Source organism: Dermacentor albipictus, chromosome 7 (genome assembly GCF_038994185.2).
Source record: "Dermacentor albipictus isolate Rhodes 1998 colony chromosome 7, USDA_Dalb.pri_finalv2, whole genome shotgun sequence".
NCBI classification, from domain to species: Eukaryota; Metazoa; Arthropoda; class Arachnida; order Ixodida; family Ixodidae; genus Dermacentor; species Dermacentor albipictus.
This window is the reverse complement of record NC_091827.1, coordinates 39,927,863-39,945,448: the sequence shown is the minus strand read 5'-3', so window position 1 is coordinate 39,945,448 and position 17,586 is coordinate 39,927,863. Positions and strand designations below refer to the sequence as shown.

The following is a 17,586-nucleotide window of genomic DNA, read 5'->3' as shown; positions in this document are numbered from 1 at the left end:
CATGGTGATGTATCACTCACGCACGCTGAGCAAAGAACACAGCGTTTTGCTTCTAAGAGAACGGGCAGCCACCGTTCAAAGGAACGCGGAGCGAGGGCTCTTCTTTTTCCCTCGGAGTTGTTCCACCGAGCGCGCGCTCAACATCGCGGAACAGGACAGCTCCGGAGAAAGGTGAACCTTCGAGCGAGCAGCAACGAAGTCCATCCAAGGGAGATCGTGTCTCAGCCATCTCGCGTCGCCGCGAAAACACCACAGTCGTTCGTGATTCGTTGGATGTAACAACAAATGCTCCACGCTAAGTGAATTCTAACTTAGATGCACATTCTGCATATATGACCTACTACAAAATTATGACAAAATTAATCCATAGTCCCCCACTACCACGCGCCTCATAATCAGATTGCGGCTTAATTTGGAACTTAAATTTCCAGAATCCAACTTTTGATAGTGTCGCGTTGTAATTACAGTGAGGAGCCCGATGCATAGCGAAAGCTGTGAGCACCAAAAAACTCTCTACTCGGCAAACTTGTGCACATATAAAGAACAACCGCCACTCGAAGCGCAACGATAGCGGCGAGCACAGTCGGCGACCCTCGAAATCTGACCTGCGGCTCAAGTGCACTCCGGCTATTTACAAATGACTCGTCGAAGATTCCAGCGCAATCGCTGTTGCTCGCGTATCTTCCAGAATGTAGTACACCACTGTTCGCGTAGCGCGCGCAGTCTGGTTGCACCAGGTTCGGCGTCAACATATAGGCAGTACACACACAGTCGGCGACAACGATCGATTGGATTAGATTGGAGAAACTTTATTTATGCCTGGAGTTGGGCGCTCGCGCGCCCCGACGAGGGCCTACGTCATCCTCGAAGTCGCCGTTACTCGCGCGGGTCTCCGCTCGCCGTTGCCGGCTCGCTGGGTCCGTGCGTTTCGAGCGCCTCGAGGACCTGCTGGACGGCCCAGAGCTGATCGTCTCGGTCGTAGCTATTCGTGGCTGCCTCGAGCCGCTGTGGGAGTGTTCTTGATTTAGCGTATTCTGGATATTTAATGCAGTCCCACAAGATGTGCGTGTAGTCTGCGGTCTCCCTCCGGCAGACTCTGCACATATCTGTCGGATATGTCTAGGGGTACATGCGATTCATCAGTTTCGGGCTCGGTAGCGATCCGGTCTGGAGCTGTCTCAGTACCACCACCTCCGCTCGACTCAGTCTCGGGTGCGGGGGTGGAAGAGTCCTGCGAGCCAAGCGGTAGGCCTTCGTGATTTCATTGTAATCCGTCATGTAATCCGTCCGACAATGATCGAGGATGTTTCGATTACGTGCAAACGCATCATGCGCCGGGCATTAGCATTTGTCAGTCTCTTATCAGCTTAGAATTTGTCAGTCGGTGAAACAAGGACACTAAAGAGAACGCTGATCTCTATCAGTAAATTATTCTTGTACAATAGCCAAAACGCCACTCTTACCTCGACAAGACGCTTTGCGAGCCCGAAAAAAAAAAAAACCTAGGAAACAGATACGAGACCAGATACGAGTACGCATCGATCAGTCGCGCGGGTCCGCACGACAGCAGTTTCCCGCGAGCACGTCAGTGAAGGGGCCGCTCTCATTGGTCTGCGCCGTTCGCGGCTCGCGTCTTTCACCTCCCGCTCCGCGTTCGCTCTTTCGTCTTTCGCTGTGCTCGTTCGCTCGGCTACGCCGCCGACGCCGCCGGCGCTCGCCGCAGGAACGGGAGCCTAAGAGCTGCGCTCTAAAACAATAACAGACGTAGAAGGTCAAAACAACAAAGCAACAAAGAAATAGCTTCGTGGAGCTCGTTAGAGATGGCAGAACGGCTTAAGGCGCGCAGCTTGAACAACTTCACACCCGCTGTGACTGCGTAATGTCGTCTGCCACGACTTCATAGTCCAGTAATGCCAATGCGTCGGATGATCTTATAGGGTCGCAAATAGCGTCGAAATAGTGTTTCACTAAGGCCTCGTTGGCCGCATCCGGGCCCAAATCCAAATATGGTCGCCGGGCTGGTGTTCTACGTAGCGTGGGTTGTCGGTCTTGTGCTGGTTATTGCTGCAGAGGCCATCGAGTTGTCGAGCTTCCTTGAGAATGTGAAACCCTATTTGCCTCGCGTATCCACTATGATTACGCGAGGCTTGACGACAACATACAAAACAGACTGAATCGGTGACGACAGTCGAGAATGGTCTTAAACATACAGGCGCATCCTGCACAGCGATTACCTTTTAACATTTGTTAGCGGGCAGAATGCAGTCACCGGAAAAAAGAGAAACAATTACGCGTGTCAATATATAAGCAATGTGCTTCGTTTCATAGAGTTTGATACGATTACTACAGGGAACTAAGGCGCTAGTGTCAATGAGAGCTGCAAGCAACCAGTTCAACCAGTACGTGAATGACGGCTAGTTCGTGGATATCTTTTTATTTTTATTTACACATACTGCAGCCTGATTGGGCTATCACAGGAGTGAGTTTGTACACTGCATTAAAAAAAAATTATCCTGCACAAATCAACTTCGACACCATAGGAATCATGATAAGTTCTAAACAAAAGATACAATGAGTAATAGTAAACACAGCATGAATCAAGTTAGCTTATACGAAAATTCCTCTAAAGGCAGTGACCAAATTTCACCTGGTGGTAAGTTCCATTTTTATATTGTGCGAGGAAAGAAGCTAAACTTAAATACGTTAGTACGTGATTGAAATTGTACAAGGTTAAATGTATGGCTATTCCTAGTAGGTTTCAATTTATCAGGAGACGGAAAGTTGTTCTTTAATGAGTAGCGTGGGGTCTTAATGAGATGATGCAACAATTTAAGGCATTCACAATCGCGCCGCTTGGACAGGTTGTAGACCTAGTGCAACATGGTGAGATGAGAGTGAGAAGTCCCAGTCGTAATGGCGGTGTATGAAACGGATTGCTTTGTTTTGAACTGACTCGAGGGTGTTAATGTCAGATACTTTATAAGGGTTCCAGATGTGGCAACCATACTCGAGAATGGGTCGGATGAGCGACTTATATGATAGCAATTGGGTTTCACGCGGAGCTTTCCGCAATGTATGAATTAGACAGACTATTTTCATCAGTGCTTTATTGCATGTGTATTCAATGTGCCTAGACCATGACATGTTAGGAGTGAAGATGAGGCCAAGGTACTTGTATTCAGACACCCGCTCAAAGGAGGAGCCATTAAACGAATAGTTAAACAAAGAAACAGAAGTGCGCTTACTAAGTTTATATTCATTTGCCATTTGTTACACCACCTGCGAAATTGGGTAAAAGAATCGTCAAGTGAAAGGTGGTCAGCATTCGTGTTAATTACGTTGTACAGCACACAGTCGTCAGCATAAAGGCGGATTTTCGCTGACATATGATTCGGCAAATCATTGATATAAAATAAGAACAAGAGTGGTCCCATCACTGAACCCTGGGGAACTCCGGACGTCACATTTACTACAGACGAGTTCGAGGAATTACACGAAACATACTGGGAATGGTTTTGTGAAAAGCCAGCGATCCAGTCAACTAAGGAAGAATTATTAAGTATAGCGCGAAGCTTATGGAGAAGGTTTTAGCCTGTAATAGTGTCGAATGCCTTGGAACAATCTATGAAAATGGCATCTATTTGATTTCCAGTGTCGAGAGCGTGTGAAATGTCATGCGAGGATTCTAGGAGCTGAGTAATTGTACTAAACCTGCGGCGAAAACCATGCTGGGCATCACTCAAAATCCTATAATATTCAAGAAATTCCATAATATACTTAAAGATTATATGTTCAAGTTTACATGATCGAGACGTCAATGAAATCGGACGATAGTTTATTGGCGAATGTTTGTTGCGGGATTTATACAAGGGAAGAACTTTAGCCAATTTCCGAACCAAATGTACTGTCGAAGTAAATAAAGAATTTTGAAAAATTACAGCCAAATATCAACTACTCCAAGCACAATATCTGACAAGAAAAACGTTGTTAATGCCATCAGGGGCCACAGGATTTTTATATTTTCTAAGCACAAGATTAAATTCAAAACACCTCCGAGAGACACGGTATTATCACCAAGTGAATAATGCGAGGCATGACTGAAGGTAGGTAAGTTGAAGTGATTAATTATGAATACCGATTGAAAATATTCGTTGAATGCGCTAGCGATAATTATTGGATCATTGGAAGGGACATTATTTATACCAACTGTATTTGTGGAAGCTGCGCTGGGTAAGATTGAAGCCCCCACACACAAACACACACACACACAAACACACAAACACACACACGCACACACACACACACACGCACACGCACGCACGCACACACACACGCACACACACACACGTACGTACGTACGTAAAACCGGCTCCCAGCGTCTGCATCCGTCTGTCCCACATCTTGGTGGCGTCGGTACGTGGAACCGCTGCTCACTAGCCGAATGCAAAGTCGAGGATGCTTGGCAAGTTAGTGAAATCGGATGAATTCCATTGGGCTAATGTCAGGTCACGCGCAAGTGCGCAAAGGTTTTTTCGCTGCGTCGGCTCTCGAAAGAGGAATGGCAACGCAGTTGACGCCGTCATGGGCAGATCGGGCAGCTGCGTCTGCTCGATCATTGCCATGAGTGACCAGGCAACCACTGATATATTATATCGTGTCCTTCGTCAACTAGTCGATGGTGGACTGCTCTGATCTCTGCGACACAAGTGCACATTCCACAAGTGCACGCCTTCGTACCCTGGACCAATAATTTACAGCTCCATATTCCACGCGAGCTTCAACGACGTAACTGCTACCTTCTAGTCCGTCTATGGCTTGGAGTAGCATCTTCAAATGCCTACTCTTTCCTTATCGGAATGGCCAACAGCCCACTGTGTGACTTCTGCGGGTGCAACGAAACGATCGAGCATATTCTTTGTCAGTGCTCTCGTTTTAACCCACAAAGAGAAGTCCTCTCAGCCACCTTAGACAAACTGGACAAGCGCCCAATAACAGAAAACAAGATCCTTGAAACCTGGCCTACGTGAACATCAGCGCGATCCGCTATGAAGGCGCTGCTGCGATACTTGAAAGACACGGGACTTCCTGACAAATTGTGACTGTACACTGTGTGACGTAGGGCTGTACGGTGACACTGCGTAAGACTAGGAACAGTGGCTGCGTGACAGTGCCCACAGAAATAGTTCGTGTGTACGTGGGTGTTTGTGTTTAGGTTTTTTTCCCCTTTGTTTATCCTTCTTTCTTTCTACCTATTGCATCCCCTTGACCCTCCCCCAGTACAGGGTTGCCAACCGGAGATAATCTCTGGTTAACATCCCTGTCTTTCCTTTGCCTTTCTCTCTCTCTCTCTTGGCAAGTTAGCTGCATGCGTCGACGGACCTGTCCAAACCGCAGCTAAATAAATCCCTGGTCTGCAACGTATTGCAATTAGGATAAAGGATGCACGTTAAATAAAAAGGTATCCTTAGGCGCCAAAAACGTTTCAATGAGAAATAACGGCGGCGATCCATTTTGACTTAACCATTTACGATACTTTGAACATATATTGTGGTTTTGTAGCAATAGTATCGACGATGTAAGCGCTTAGAGTGAAGTCGGAAACAGTTCATCAAAAGGATTTCTACCTACGCCTAAAGGTCGAGTGGAATTAAGCCACCTATACAGCTTAGTCCACCTTAATACACGCTAATCCACCCTAATCCTTCTTGATGCATATTAGTCATATCACTAATTATTCATTAACTTTGGTATTCATTAATAATTTCTTATACACGGCTGGGCATGCTTTGGTTCGCTTCTGGTGTGCTTTGGGTGACGTGATATTTTCTGTACCTCACAACGGGGACTGAAATATAGAGATCTAAGGCATTGGCCTTAAAACGTCGTGGCGTGTTCGAATTTATGTAAATGACGTCTCTCGTGAGCACGCGTAGTAATTTGGATTGTGGGGCTTTACTTGCCAACGACCACAATTTTATTATGAGGCACGCTATAGTGGGGACCCCGGATTAATTTTGACCACCAGGGGATCTTGACCGTGCGTGCAATGGACGGGACACGGGATAACCAATTAGGTTCGCCTGTACGCATGGCGTCTAGCGGTTAGGTCTGCTTTTACGCGTGATGTCAAACAGTTCACAAGGAAATTTATTCACCCGCAGGCACACTTACAACTGTGGTATGAACGTAAACTACAATATAAGGCACAGCACATGTAATACATCGTACTTGATGTAAACAAAACAGATTAGCAAATGAAATAATAAATGGTGCCTGCTTGACACTTGCTTTGCCACTCACAACAACAACAACAACAAAACATCATTACAGGGTCCACGCAAAAGCATTATTGTCAGCCTCGAATTTATGAAAGACACTCGGGGCACACGCAAATACAAACTGTCAACTCAGGCAAACAGAATTGAGCATTATTCTGGCTGTAGAAAGACTTTGTCTCAGGAGATGGTTATGTACCGCGTAGACCAGCGGCGAAGAAACTCGGTGAACAACGGTTCTTCAAGATGACCCCATACTAGCACCCGTAGTTTCCGCATTCTGGGGTACATTGCTCTATTTGACTGCCGAGATCGTTCTGCGATGTTGCGGAAGCACCACAGAAGGTAGCTAGCGCTGTAACAGACGAGACTCGCAAACTGATCTCGGCGGTGTGGTGGCCGCACGATGGATATTCCAACCATTCTTACAACTAGCTTCCAGAAGGTGCGGGCTACAACGTACTCTTTATTATATGCGCGTTGGTCTCTGTTTGTGCTCAATGGATGCATTTATCATTCACTACCATATGCCATCGTTCAAGCATGTCTCTTGTAGGTAGAATGCCCCACTGATATTGCCAATGAATATCCGTCAGTTGAGAGGACAAATCAGGTGAAAGCATGGCTGTCCATGTTCGTGTAGTAGCTGTCCGTGGAGGTACAGCTGTCTCACACAACATTTCAGAAAGCTTGGAAACTGGTGTCCCACGCCACTATGTAATTCTTAGTTGTACAAGCTGGTTTTGCAAACGCGCAGCCACCGCATACTGCGGTGCCGGCGTTACCGCTGTCGGAAGCAAGTTGCCTGTACTCTGCGGCATAAGCGTTCGATGGTAATGGCCCAGCCAATAAAGGAGCAGCGGCTTACCTGGGTACTCATCATCAAGTAGATCACATGTACTTTTAGTGCACAACAGCCTACCAAATGTAACTATGCACTGCAAGCTCCATCTTCCGCTGGATTTCGGCAGACGTAAAAATTGCTGCGCTACGTATTGCGACTTCTTTAGCCAGACATGACAAAATAAGTGAGCTTACTACGGGTACTGTTGGTGACGGCGGGAGAGCTACCCTTGCAGCAAAGTGCGGTTATATGTGTTTAAAATAGCTATTTTCTTGGTACTGGTAGACCTTTCTTTAGGCACTCGTGTTAGGTTGCAGACCTGTCCTTATGGCACCGGTTTTCGATCGAATTCTGAACGTCTCCGCAAATTTTATGGATGACCGTGATATCAGCGCTCAGCACAAGGCTAAATTTTAGCTTGGCACAATGAGCTATTATGTAGCAATTACCCTATCATTTACGTTACCGGAGTAAAGTCATTAAGCCTTGAGGGATTCCAGCTGACTTGGTTCTTTTTCAATGGTGAAGAGCAGATGCATTGCGTTTTCGTGGTTGGAGCTTGTACTGAATTCTTATGACTTCACCAACTTCCAGGACACACTGCCGGGAAGCTGCGGGTGTGGCTGCTGTTTTATGCGCGCAAGCATGGATTCTCCACCTGTGAAATCGCCGAGATGATTGTGCGTGTCACCCCGAGGAAAGCTAGCGCCGGAAGAGGAAGGCACATGGAGTTGGAGAAGAGAATCGCCGCGGTTCTCTCTGTTCATGTTCGGGGCGTCTCTTCATTGCATGTGTAGCAAAAAGATGGAGGACGCTTAAGCTTCGCCTTTAAGAGTGAAACGCGATTGCACTCAAAGACCCCTGGCTGCTTCTCAGGCTTCCCAGCAAATGGGGCATATGTAACCGTAACGTTTACCGGGAAACGCTGGCCGCGAACGCTATGCTCGAATGCGGACTTTCTGGTAGAAACGCGGCCTCTTGCGCAGGCCGCGATGTGGTGGAGGCGAGCGCCATCTGGAGGTATTGCAAGGAACGGGATGCGCTGCTCCGTGGCCTCCAAGATACTCACACGCCAGCGCGCGCAAATGGCGGACGCCGTGGCCGGTCTATGAATTGGAGAAACGCTGGAAAAAGGATTTCTTTCGAGTTTTCTCGTAACAGAATTACGTTTTCTCGTATCTATCTGTAGGTTGTAAGTCGTACTTTATGATTCTTCCACGTATTCTAGCTTGATAAATTCAATTATTTCAGTAGCTTCCTTGCGTCACATGGAGGGCCTGGGTAAGGTGGTTGGAAAATATTTTTGCCGAAACGAGGTCCGACGCCGGATTATCGGCAGTATTATTACTTAAAGCGCCCACTAAAAACACGGTCAATGAAGAGAGTGCTTGCTGTAAGTAATAATAATGCAGATGCATCGACCCGCCCAACTAGCTACCGTACTACGGATTTTCGGCGACACTGGGCTCTCAACGCTATCGCGATAATATGCACTTTCCCGGTGGCACACCAGGTGGTGCACTCTCGAGATCAACGTAGCAAACGCGTTCGCGCCCTTTTCGTTTGTGCCTCGATGCCATGGTGCTCACTGTGCATGTTAATTGTGGTGTGTCACGTGCCAAAGCCACGACATGATTATGAGGCACGTAGCAGTGAGCGATTCCGGAAATGCGGACCAGCTGGGTTTCTTTAACGTGCACCTAAATCTAAGTACACGGGTGTTTTCGCATTTCGCCCCTGTACTTGTTCGCGGCCGTCTCTTCTTTTTTGCATGTGTGACAATATGCGCTTTCCCTGTGGTACACGAGGCATCGCAGCGTCGAGATCAGTGTACCGTCTACGACCACGTTTGCGCCCTTTCCGTTTGTGCTTGTACGCCGTGATGCTCGCATTACACGTTCGCGGTGTCCGTACGCTTACACGTAACCGGCGTTCACGAAGTGAAACGACTCTGTAGCTTTTTTTCTTTTGTTTTCGGGAATTTTCAGGAATCGCCTGTTTCAGGCAACATAATTCCAGTCCCTGTGCTGGATTTTTCAGAGAGGCGATTATTACTTGCACGAGAAGCCGAAACATGCATTCAAGTAATTAACAAAAAATCGCGAATATACTTCTCAATCAAGTACTTTTCGGCGCATGTTGCACTTTACGAATTGTAGCCGGTGAGCTTGGAAGGCGTATCCATTTAGAACGAATTTCTACGATGGCACCAATTTGGAGATATGCTCCATCAAACTCGCCGTAAGTATGCCCTGTATTTCCGCTTACTTTCCTTTTAACAAAATGATATTTAATACGTTGAAGCGCAAAAGCATCTGAAACGTCCTGTATTTCTTCTCACATTTGGGGGAAATCATTCCTCGAAATTGCTGCCACCCTGGAGGTTCATTCACTGGTAACATAATTACGGGGTCTCTCTCAGTTTCACTAAACCAAAGAAAGGCATTCGACTGCCTGGGGAATAGCTTCATATTCAGTGTACTGACAGCATTTGGACTTCCGTCAAATTTTGTCGAGCTTCTTTTAAGGAATGCATACGCGAATATCCTAAGTATGTATCTATGTGCAATATTTCTTGTTGGACCTGAAGGTTTATTATATCGCGTTACTTCAGTTCAGTTTCAGTTTCGGTTTATTGATGCGATTAAAATTTTCTACAGAAAAAGTCACTCTAGGAGGTCCCATAGGCTACCCAAGCACAGCGAGCGGCGCCACTGCTCCTGACGGGTAACGCCATCTGTGGCAGAAAAAGTCTAAACTGGGAATATCCACTGCGCATTTCTGCTGCGCTGCGCTGCAGCCGCTCGCTTTTTGTGCGCGTGCAGGGCCCTCTCCTCGCTTTTCACGTGCGGCGCGTCACAATGTATCGCCTTCAGTGCGGCTTCAAAAAGATTGGCCAGCTATTTTAGGAAAGCCAACTTGTTAAAAGGAGAAAAGCTCCTCAGTCACGTAAACTCTGTGGAGCAGACATTCAACGGCAACGAGGCATAGCTCAATGCAAAATGTATTTCCCAATTGAGTGACAACATCGTGTACGACGTGTACCTCGAGGTGAAGGTCATTCTGTCATTTGATAAAAATACTGATTGTCTATACACACTGCGAAATGAAGCCGCGCACTCTCGATGTTTTTCGTTGTCGAATATGAAGCGTATGCTTTAGCTGTTTTGACATGGCAGCCTTACAGTTGTTGTCGTCTACTGTCGGGGTCGAACGTTTGCGGCGTGCGAAAAAGAAAATAATTGTACGGCCATGGCATCCCACTGAAAAGCCTGGGAAGATACAACACTTGTGCTTCGCCCGTTGGAGGATCACCCACTGACTTGGTGGCGAGGCAGCTGAAATTTATGCACTGCGAAGCTAGTTGATCTGCTCACCTCGTTGATTTCGGCGGTCGCGTCATGCCTGCACGCGAGTTTTGTGAAAGTATCGGCTTTAGAGGCGCATAAAACCTGCTGCGCGAACGCGGTTCCGTGTGAGTGACGCAGAATTAAAGGCGCGCGATGCGCTCGCGTAATTAGCGCGCTAGTGAACGCACACTCGAAACACTGTGCTGAATGTTTATATTAGTGAACGTAAGCATATTATGTTGCCTTTATTTTCGCTTTATAGGGCAGCCTGGAGTATTGTGGCGGAGGTGCAAACTTGGAGTTAGCTTTGGAAATGCGCACCATGCCATGTTGCTGATTATTTGTAGAGGCGAGTTTGGAAGGCAGCTGCATTTGAAAAGTAGTGACAAATGGCTTCTCTGTCTCACCCTTATTTTCATTCTTTCATAGCTGCAGTGGTCGTGCCATGAAAAGAGGAATTCTTGCTTTCGAGAAGGATATGCACCTGCAAAGCTGCCATTACGACTTAGTGCAAGCACGCAACAGCGGTGTGCATTTACGTCAACAATAAAGAAGTAAATTCATGCATCAGCCAGCCGCAGAAATGGGGCAAGCCAAGCGGAAAGCCAAAGAGACGCCTAGAACAAGACGTCTCGGACCTTTTCCCAAATGAATTAGAAAAACATTCATGCTGTAGAATGCACTGCTTCAGTGAAGTAACTGTGCCAGTACTCAAGGTACGAGAATTAGGGGCTCGTTACGACAAACCAGCCCACGACACAGCAGTACTTCGGACGCGCTTTCGCTTTGGCGGGGCCGCTTTTGCCATTGCGGAAACTCAACTTCGCGCAAGAAGCCTTTTGACAACGTTCCCAGCTGGCGGCGCGACGCGACAGTGCCCCGGCTCGACTGAATAGCGCAGGTGCGCACGTGCAGTGGCCGTCTGCAAACTGGTTGCGCCTGGCGGCGCGGGCGCCATCTATCCCCAGTTTTGCACTGCTCGCTCGCTGGGGCAGCAGTGCGCGCTGTCGTCGCGCGCCCAAACTTGAGCTTGGGTTCCCTATTGGCGGCTAGGAGTTACGGAGTCGCCCTCTATCGGAAGCGCCTGGCTGGCGTAGTATGAGGGATCACGTGGCGCGCTCCTCATAGCTTTTGCTGTCAGCGCTCACTGAAAACACCACGCGCGAGCTTTCCCGGACATTTCTGTAAGCACTTTCGAAACGAGAGAAGTTTCTTACTGTCTAAATAATAATCTTGGGCAAACTCAAAGCACACAATCGTTTACAGTCGCTATCTCTTTACCGAATACGTACAGTGAACGCCACTGCGCGCGGTCGCCGCGATGGAGTCTGCCGAACCGGCTTCTTGGGTGAAAGGTAGGTGAACGCTGAGTGCAAACTATGTGAAATATGTTCTTATAGTGTTTGTATAACTAAATGGAGCGTAATAGAATGAAGCCTCAATGCAGCGATCGCGCCGATTCGCAGCGACCGACTGCGCGTCTGCATGCTTGTCCGCGCACTGTTTCGCTTTCTCCGCGCGTGCGTTTTCGCACCGTGCCATGAGCTTTAGGCCGCAGAATATGAGCATTTGACAGTATACACGCAACCATTGTTGCGTAGGCGCTATCAGAGCTGTTCAAAAATAATTTCATTGTAGAGACTTCAACGCCTACGGGGACTGTGATGTGCCGTCGCGACGATTCAATCTTTTTTTTTCTTCAAAATTCTTTGTCCATTCGATACTATTTCTCGAGTTGCGTCGCACTGGATGTTTATCGGCGTTCTCAGCGTGCAATTTCTCGCTGCTCCTTTTTTGTAATCCAGTGCATTAATTCATAACACAAACATGACCATATGCCATGCTTTCTTCAAATGTGCTTCTTACCGCTGCCTTTCTACTCCACTGAACTTGCCAGTATCTATAGTATCGACAAGTTGATAGACCAAACCGTCATGACATTAGTCGGGCAGCGGACTCGGGCGTGCGTCTCAGTGCGCGTTTTCAGAACATCGCAGACCGGGCGCCGTAGCAGAAATCTTCCCCGCGTCTGTGCTTGCTGCATACCCGAGTTGTAGCCGATGACTGTTTGACGGTTTTATGTTTCGCGAGCCAAGCTTCACACAGCATCTTGTCCTGCGGCTACGTGTGAATAAGGCTGACACCGGCCTCCGTGACGTGCGTCTGGCCCTGCGGCACCGAGCAGTAGCCTACCATGTCGCGCGCCTTCAAAGGCAGCCACTACCTATTGTAGTGCTTTCAAACGTTGTAAAGGAGACACTCGAAGCGGGAAAATTTCGCCACTAAATGAAAACCGCAGCGTACGAGGGAATTTAAACTCGTTTTCAGTTCGCTTCGGCGCGCCCGAAGCAGCCGACGCGGCCGCTATGTCCACGTGATCCCTCCTAGCACGTCACGCCGACGGTGGCGCCAGCTTTTCCAGTGGTGGAGCTCGAGGCCAATAGTCGAAGACTGGCGAGGGACCTCCATTGTCCAGTGTATGCCCGCGCTACTCTTAGTGCTCAGTCTCGAGCCATTTCTGCGCAAGCGACAGCCATATTGTGCAAGCCGTTGCTTCACAAGGCGTCGCTTGGCCCACGAGAATCCGCCGCAGTGGCTTATAGGGGCTGTGGTATAGCGCTGGTAAGCGCTAGGTCGCGGGAGCAAGTCCCGGCCCCGGTGCTCGCATTTCGATGGGTGCGAAATGCAAAAAAAAAAAACACGCACGCCCCATGCATTTCGGGCACGACCCTGGTGGTCGAAATTAATACGTAGTCCTCAAATACGGCGTGCATCATAACGAATTCGTGGTTTTGGCACGTAAAACTCCAAAATTCGTTCATTCATGTACCACAAGAGGTCGCTTTATTTTTTGTCAATTCCGATGTAGTTAGACGTATAGTTAGAACGTACATTCAATTGGTCGCGAAAACACCCGTGTGCGTAGATTTAGGCGCACATTAAAGAACCCCAGGTGGTTGAAATTTCCGGAGACCTCCACTACGGCGTGCCTCATAATCAGAAGGTGGTTTGGCACGTAAAACCCCATAATTTTTTTTTTTACTTTAGTGAAGGCGATGCTGCGAGCGGAGTGGCGGATGTGGCGGCCATGCCACGGCCGTGAGCAGGGCGCGTTCTCTTTGACCCCTTTTCACCCACTCCATTTCTTAATAAAGTTTTATGCGAAGCATACTAGCCGCACAACCACGCTCTTCCTTGCTGCGCCGCGCACGGCCGCGTAGCTATCATATGACGTCATAATAGCTGCAAAGCGGACGCTTAAGCTTCGCCTTCAAGAGTGGAACGCGAAAGCGTTGCCGTCGACCCGCCAAGGGGTGTAAGACGATGGCCTACGGCACAGCGACTACGCGCCCCGCATTGGACGCGGTGAGCGTCGAGCAACGCAGCGTTCGGCGCGACAACGAAATGTGCGCCTGAGCAAGCGCCGCACGCCTGAGCCGACGCCGACGACACCGGCTTTTCTGCGACACGAGCTCCTTAACGCTGCCGCGTTAAAATAAAGGCTAGTATGCTTCGCATCCTGGGCTTCACCTTAGCTAAGCCACAGCCATTTTTTTTCTTTAGTTTTCGGGAATTTTCAGGAATCGCCTCTTGCAGGCAACATAATGCCAGTCCCTGAGCTGGATTTTTCGGAGAGGCCAACAATACTTGCACGAGAAGCCAAAACATATATTCAACTAATTAATAAAGACTCACTAATTATCTCCTTAATTAATTTGCGGCGCATATTGCAATTTACGAATTGCAGACGGAGAGTTTGGAAGGCGCATCTACTCAGAATGAATTTCTGCAATGCTTCTACTTGTACTTCTACTACTTCTACGAACTTCTACTACAACTCTGCTCGCTCGTTGCTCGAGACGCGTTGAGGACTAGCGATGGCGAAGCCGACGCGTCTATTACTGTGGATTAGTGCATCGTATATCCCGCCCCATCTATAACTGCGGCTATATAATACCCGTCGTGGTGGGGTTCAGCGGCTTTGACGTTGCCCTGTTAATCCTGCGAGCGCGAAACCAAATCCCGGCGTTTCGACGGGGCCGAAGTGCAAAACGGTCCATGTGCCGTGCATTGGGTGCTGGTTAAAGGACCCCCCCCCCCCCCCCCCCCGTGGGCCCAACGTTAATCCGGAGACCCCGACTACGGATCACATCGAAATCATATAGTGGTGTTTGGCACGTCGGACCCTAGTATGTTATTTAATTTTGCGGCTATTTTTAGAGACACTCGGCTTTTAAAGAAATACCGCTCTCGAGCGAAGTACACTTCCTGTCCCGGTGACTTGGTTATACAGACCTTTTGCATCCGCGATGGGGCAGCAGCGCGTTCATGATGCCAGAGAACTTCCGGTCAGCCATTTTTGGCAGTCCAGTTAGCCAAGAAAAAAAAATAAGTGTTTTGTAGCATAGTATACTGTAGGCACATATTCTTGATGTTTTCAGGTATAGAGACCATGCACCGAACTCGTGTATGGGCTTTCTCTTCTGTTGTTGTTGCACTTAACAATGCAATTCACTTGTCAAACGCTCCAACTCCCCAACAAAACTGGTGCCAGCTGGAGGGTCCTGTAAATTCATAGGCTATCGTAACGCTGCCTTGCGTAGGGCTTAACCGGAAGTCTTCCGGGGGACCCTGTTCGTAAGCGGGAAAATGCGAGAGCGTCCACTGTACCTCTCGATTCGATCTTGCAGTGCCCTGCCGTAGTGGAAGCTCCAGAGGCGCAGGAAGGCGGCCACGGTGCTCCAATCCTGCAGCGTCTGCGGCGACGAAGGCATCGCGGCCCAAACTCGAGGCGTCGCCATCGTGGGAGAGAGGTCCCGGATCGAGATCGAAGCGCGGACGCGATCTCGACACCGCGGAGCGTCAAGAGGCACACCCGCCGCCCCGCCGTGTGGTGGGGCGGGGGACCTTCGCTCGAGAGCGCCGATTCATCGCATCTTTGTTCTCGCATTGCAGCGCGATTCGCGCGCGCGCCCGCGCCATCGGTTGGTTCTCCGTGACGCCCCCCCTCCCCCTCCCCCTCGCCCCCCCCCTGCACCCCCCCCCAACCCCCTCGAGCACCTGTGGGCACCGTCTCAGCGACTCCGTGCAGTGTCTGCCCTGCGAGTGCCATACGACTCGACTGTCGGCCGGTCGGTAACGTGAGCCCGTCGTGTGTCCTTGAATGAAGAGTGGAAGGCAAGCCCAGTCTGCGAGGCTAATCCTTTCGCCGTGGCTTCCCGTTCGTCGAAGGGCTGAAATCTGGGCCAGTTTGTACATACTTGAACGAAAAAACCAGTCAAAAACACAAAGGAGAAGAGGAGAGGTTCACACCACAACGACTGGTTGAGGAGAGGTTCACAGCGTGTAGGTTGATTATTTTTCAATTTCGATTTCGTTTCCTTGAAACTTGATGAACGTCACGAAATGTGAATTATGCGTTGATAGCGACGGGATGGAGTCATCATTCTGAAGAAGAAAAAAAGAACGGGCCTATCGTGAGCATTGTGTCGGAGACCTAACTACACACCAAGCTACACGTAATTACAAACATAAACGTCGTGCTGCTGGAGTGACCTACTAAAACACACAAAAAATTGTTTGTACTTACATCGCACGATTAGGGTAAAAAACGGGTGCAAGAGTATTACAGGTGTATTAGAGGCGGACAATTGGGATCCTTTGCATGTACATTAAAAACGCGGCATGAAAATAGGCATGAAAAACATTAAACTTAGAAAAAAACGTACACGACGTGACTAGCGATAACCGCCAATAAAACATTTTTTTACAGAATCACCAGCCATTTGCGTTCACCTCCAAAAAAAAAGCGAAGTAAGCCATCTGGTTGGACGGTCATGAGCACACTGCAGGTGACACTAGACATGCGGGTGTTTATCCAAAAATAACACCTCTTCTTTTGATAACCTAAGTGCAGACGTGCGGAAGCACTTATTTTTGGCGAATTCAATACAGTGTGCCTATATTCTTTTTTTTTCCCCTGTTCATCGGGTACCTCGCTTATACCAAACAAAGGAGCGCATGCGCATTTATTGTATTGGGCGGCTGTATGTCTACCGCACATCCACTGTTTTTTTTAGCATTACCTCTTATTGTACCATTGTCCTCAATTTCAAGCACACAGACAATCTTTGTCCAACACATTGAGGAAACTAGATGATCGTCTTCTGAGTGAACAGACGTTACTAGAGCACCGTCCCGACCGATCGTCGGCTCAGAAGGCAGTGAAGGCACTCTTGTGCTTTCTCAAAACTTCTGGTTTGCGCGAGCGTCTTTAACTCAAGCTCTGTCCGTACACGTATCCACACCTTCTCTCTCCCTTCTCTCGCTTCCCCTTCTCCCTTCCCCCAGCGTAGGGTAGCCAACCAGACTATTGACTGGTTAACATCCCTGCCTTCCTATATATATATTATTATATCATTCTCTCTCTCCCCCCCTCTCTACTCTCTCTCTTAAAAAGCTATGCATTCCTCTGTTCATTATGCAAAATAGAAGTGAGGCGTGCAGACAGACAACAAGAGTAGCGAAGTGGACAACACATGCGTTCGTATTGGCCACTTCTCTACTCTTGTATCCTGTCTGCACGCCTCACTCCTATTTCGCATAATGAATCCTAACCAACTAGCTCAACTTTCTGTCGTTCTAAGCATTCCTCTGGTTCTCTACTATAGTCGGATACAATTTTAGAAAAAAGGGGAGGCCCCGCCCATACGACCGAAGCGGCGAGGTCACCGGCCGTCCGGCGCATGACGTCGGTCCAGAATGCGCGCCCATTGGTGCACCCGCCTCGGAGGAGTAAACGCCCCCTTTTTTCTAAAGTTGTATCCGACTATAGTCGGCTTGTTGGCTGACTCACGCGAGCCGCCGCATTCGCCGCACTGCACCAACTCGGCGAGACGCGGACTCGGAAAGGGAGAGCTCGTCTTTCTTCACGTCACGTGGTGCGTACAGCGGCGTCTTTTTAAGAGCTGTCGCTTCCGCGCTCTCTCCGACGCGGTTAAGCTTTCCCACGGGCATCCAATGGCGGGCGACGCCGCGACCGCTGCGGCGCCTTTCGAGGATGCCCAACGCGAAGAGCCACGTGTTCTTTTAAGCCCAGACCGCACGTACGCTTGCG

The 17,586-nt window shown here is 48.8% G+C and overlaps 1 protein-coding gene across 1 annotated transcript in view; it reads right to left on the bottom strand.

The window, feature by feature from the left end:
* LOC135920967 (homeobox protein Nkx-2.2-like) overlaps nucleotides 1-15,389 on the bottom strand; it is a 151,966-nt gene extending 136,577 nt beyond the window's left edge. The window contains exon 1 of the mRNA XM_065455255.1: nucleotides 15,141-15,389. Coding sequence (XP_065311327.1) covers nucleotides 15,141-15,271 — 131 coding nt within the window. The 5' untranslated portion in view covers nucleotides 15,272-15,389. The remainder of the gene's footprint in view (nucleotides 1-15,140) is intronic.
* Nucleotides 15,390-17,586: the final 2,197 nt, after the last annotated feature.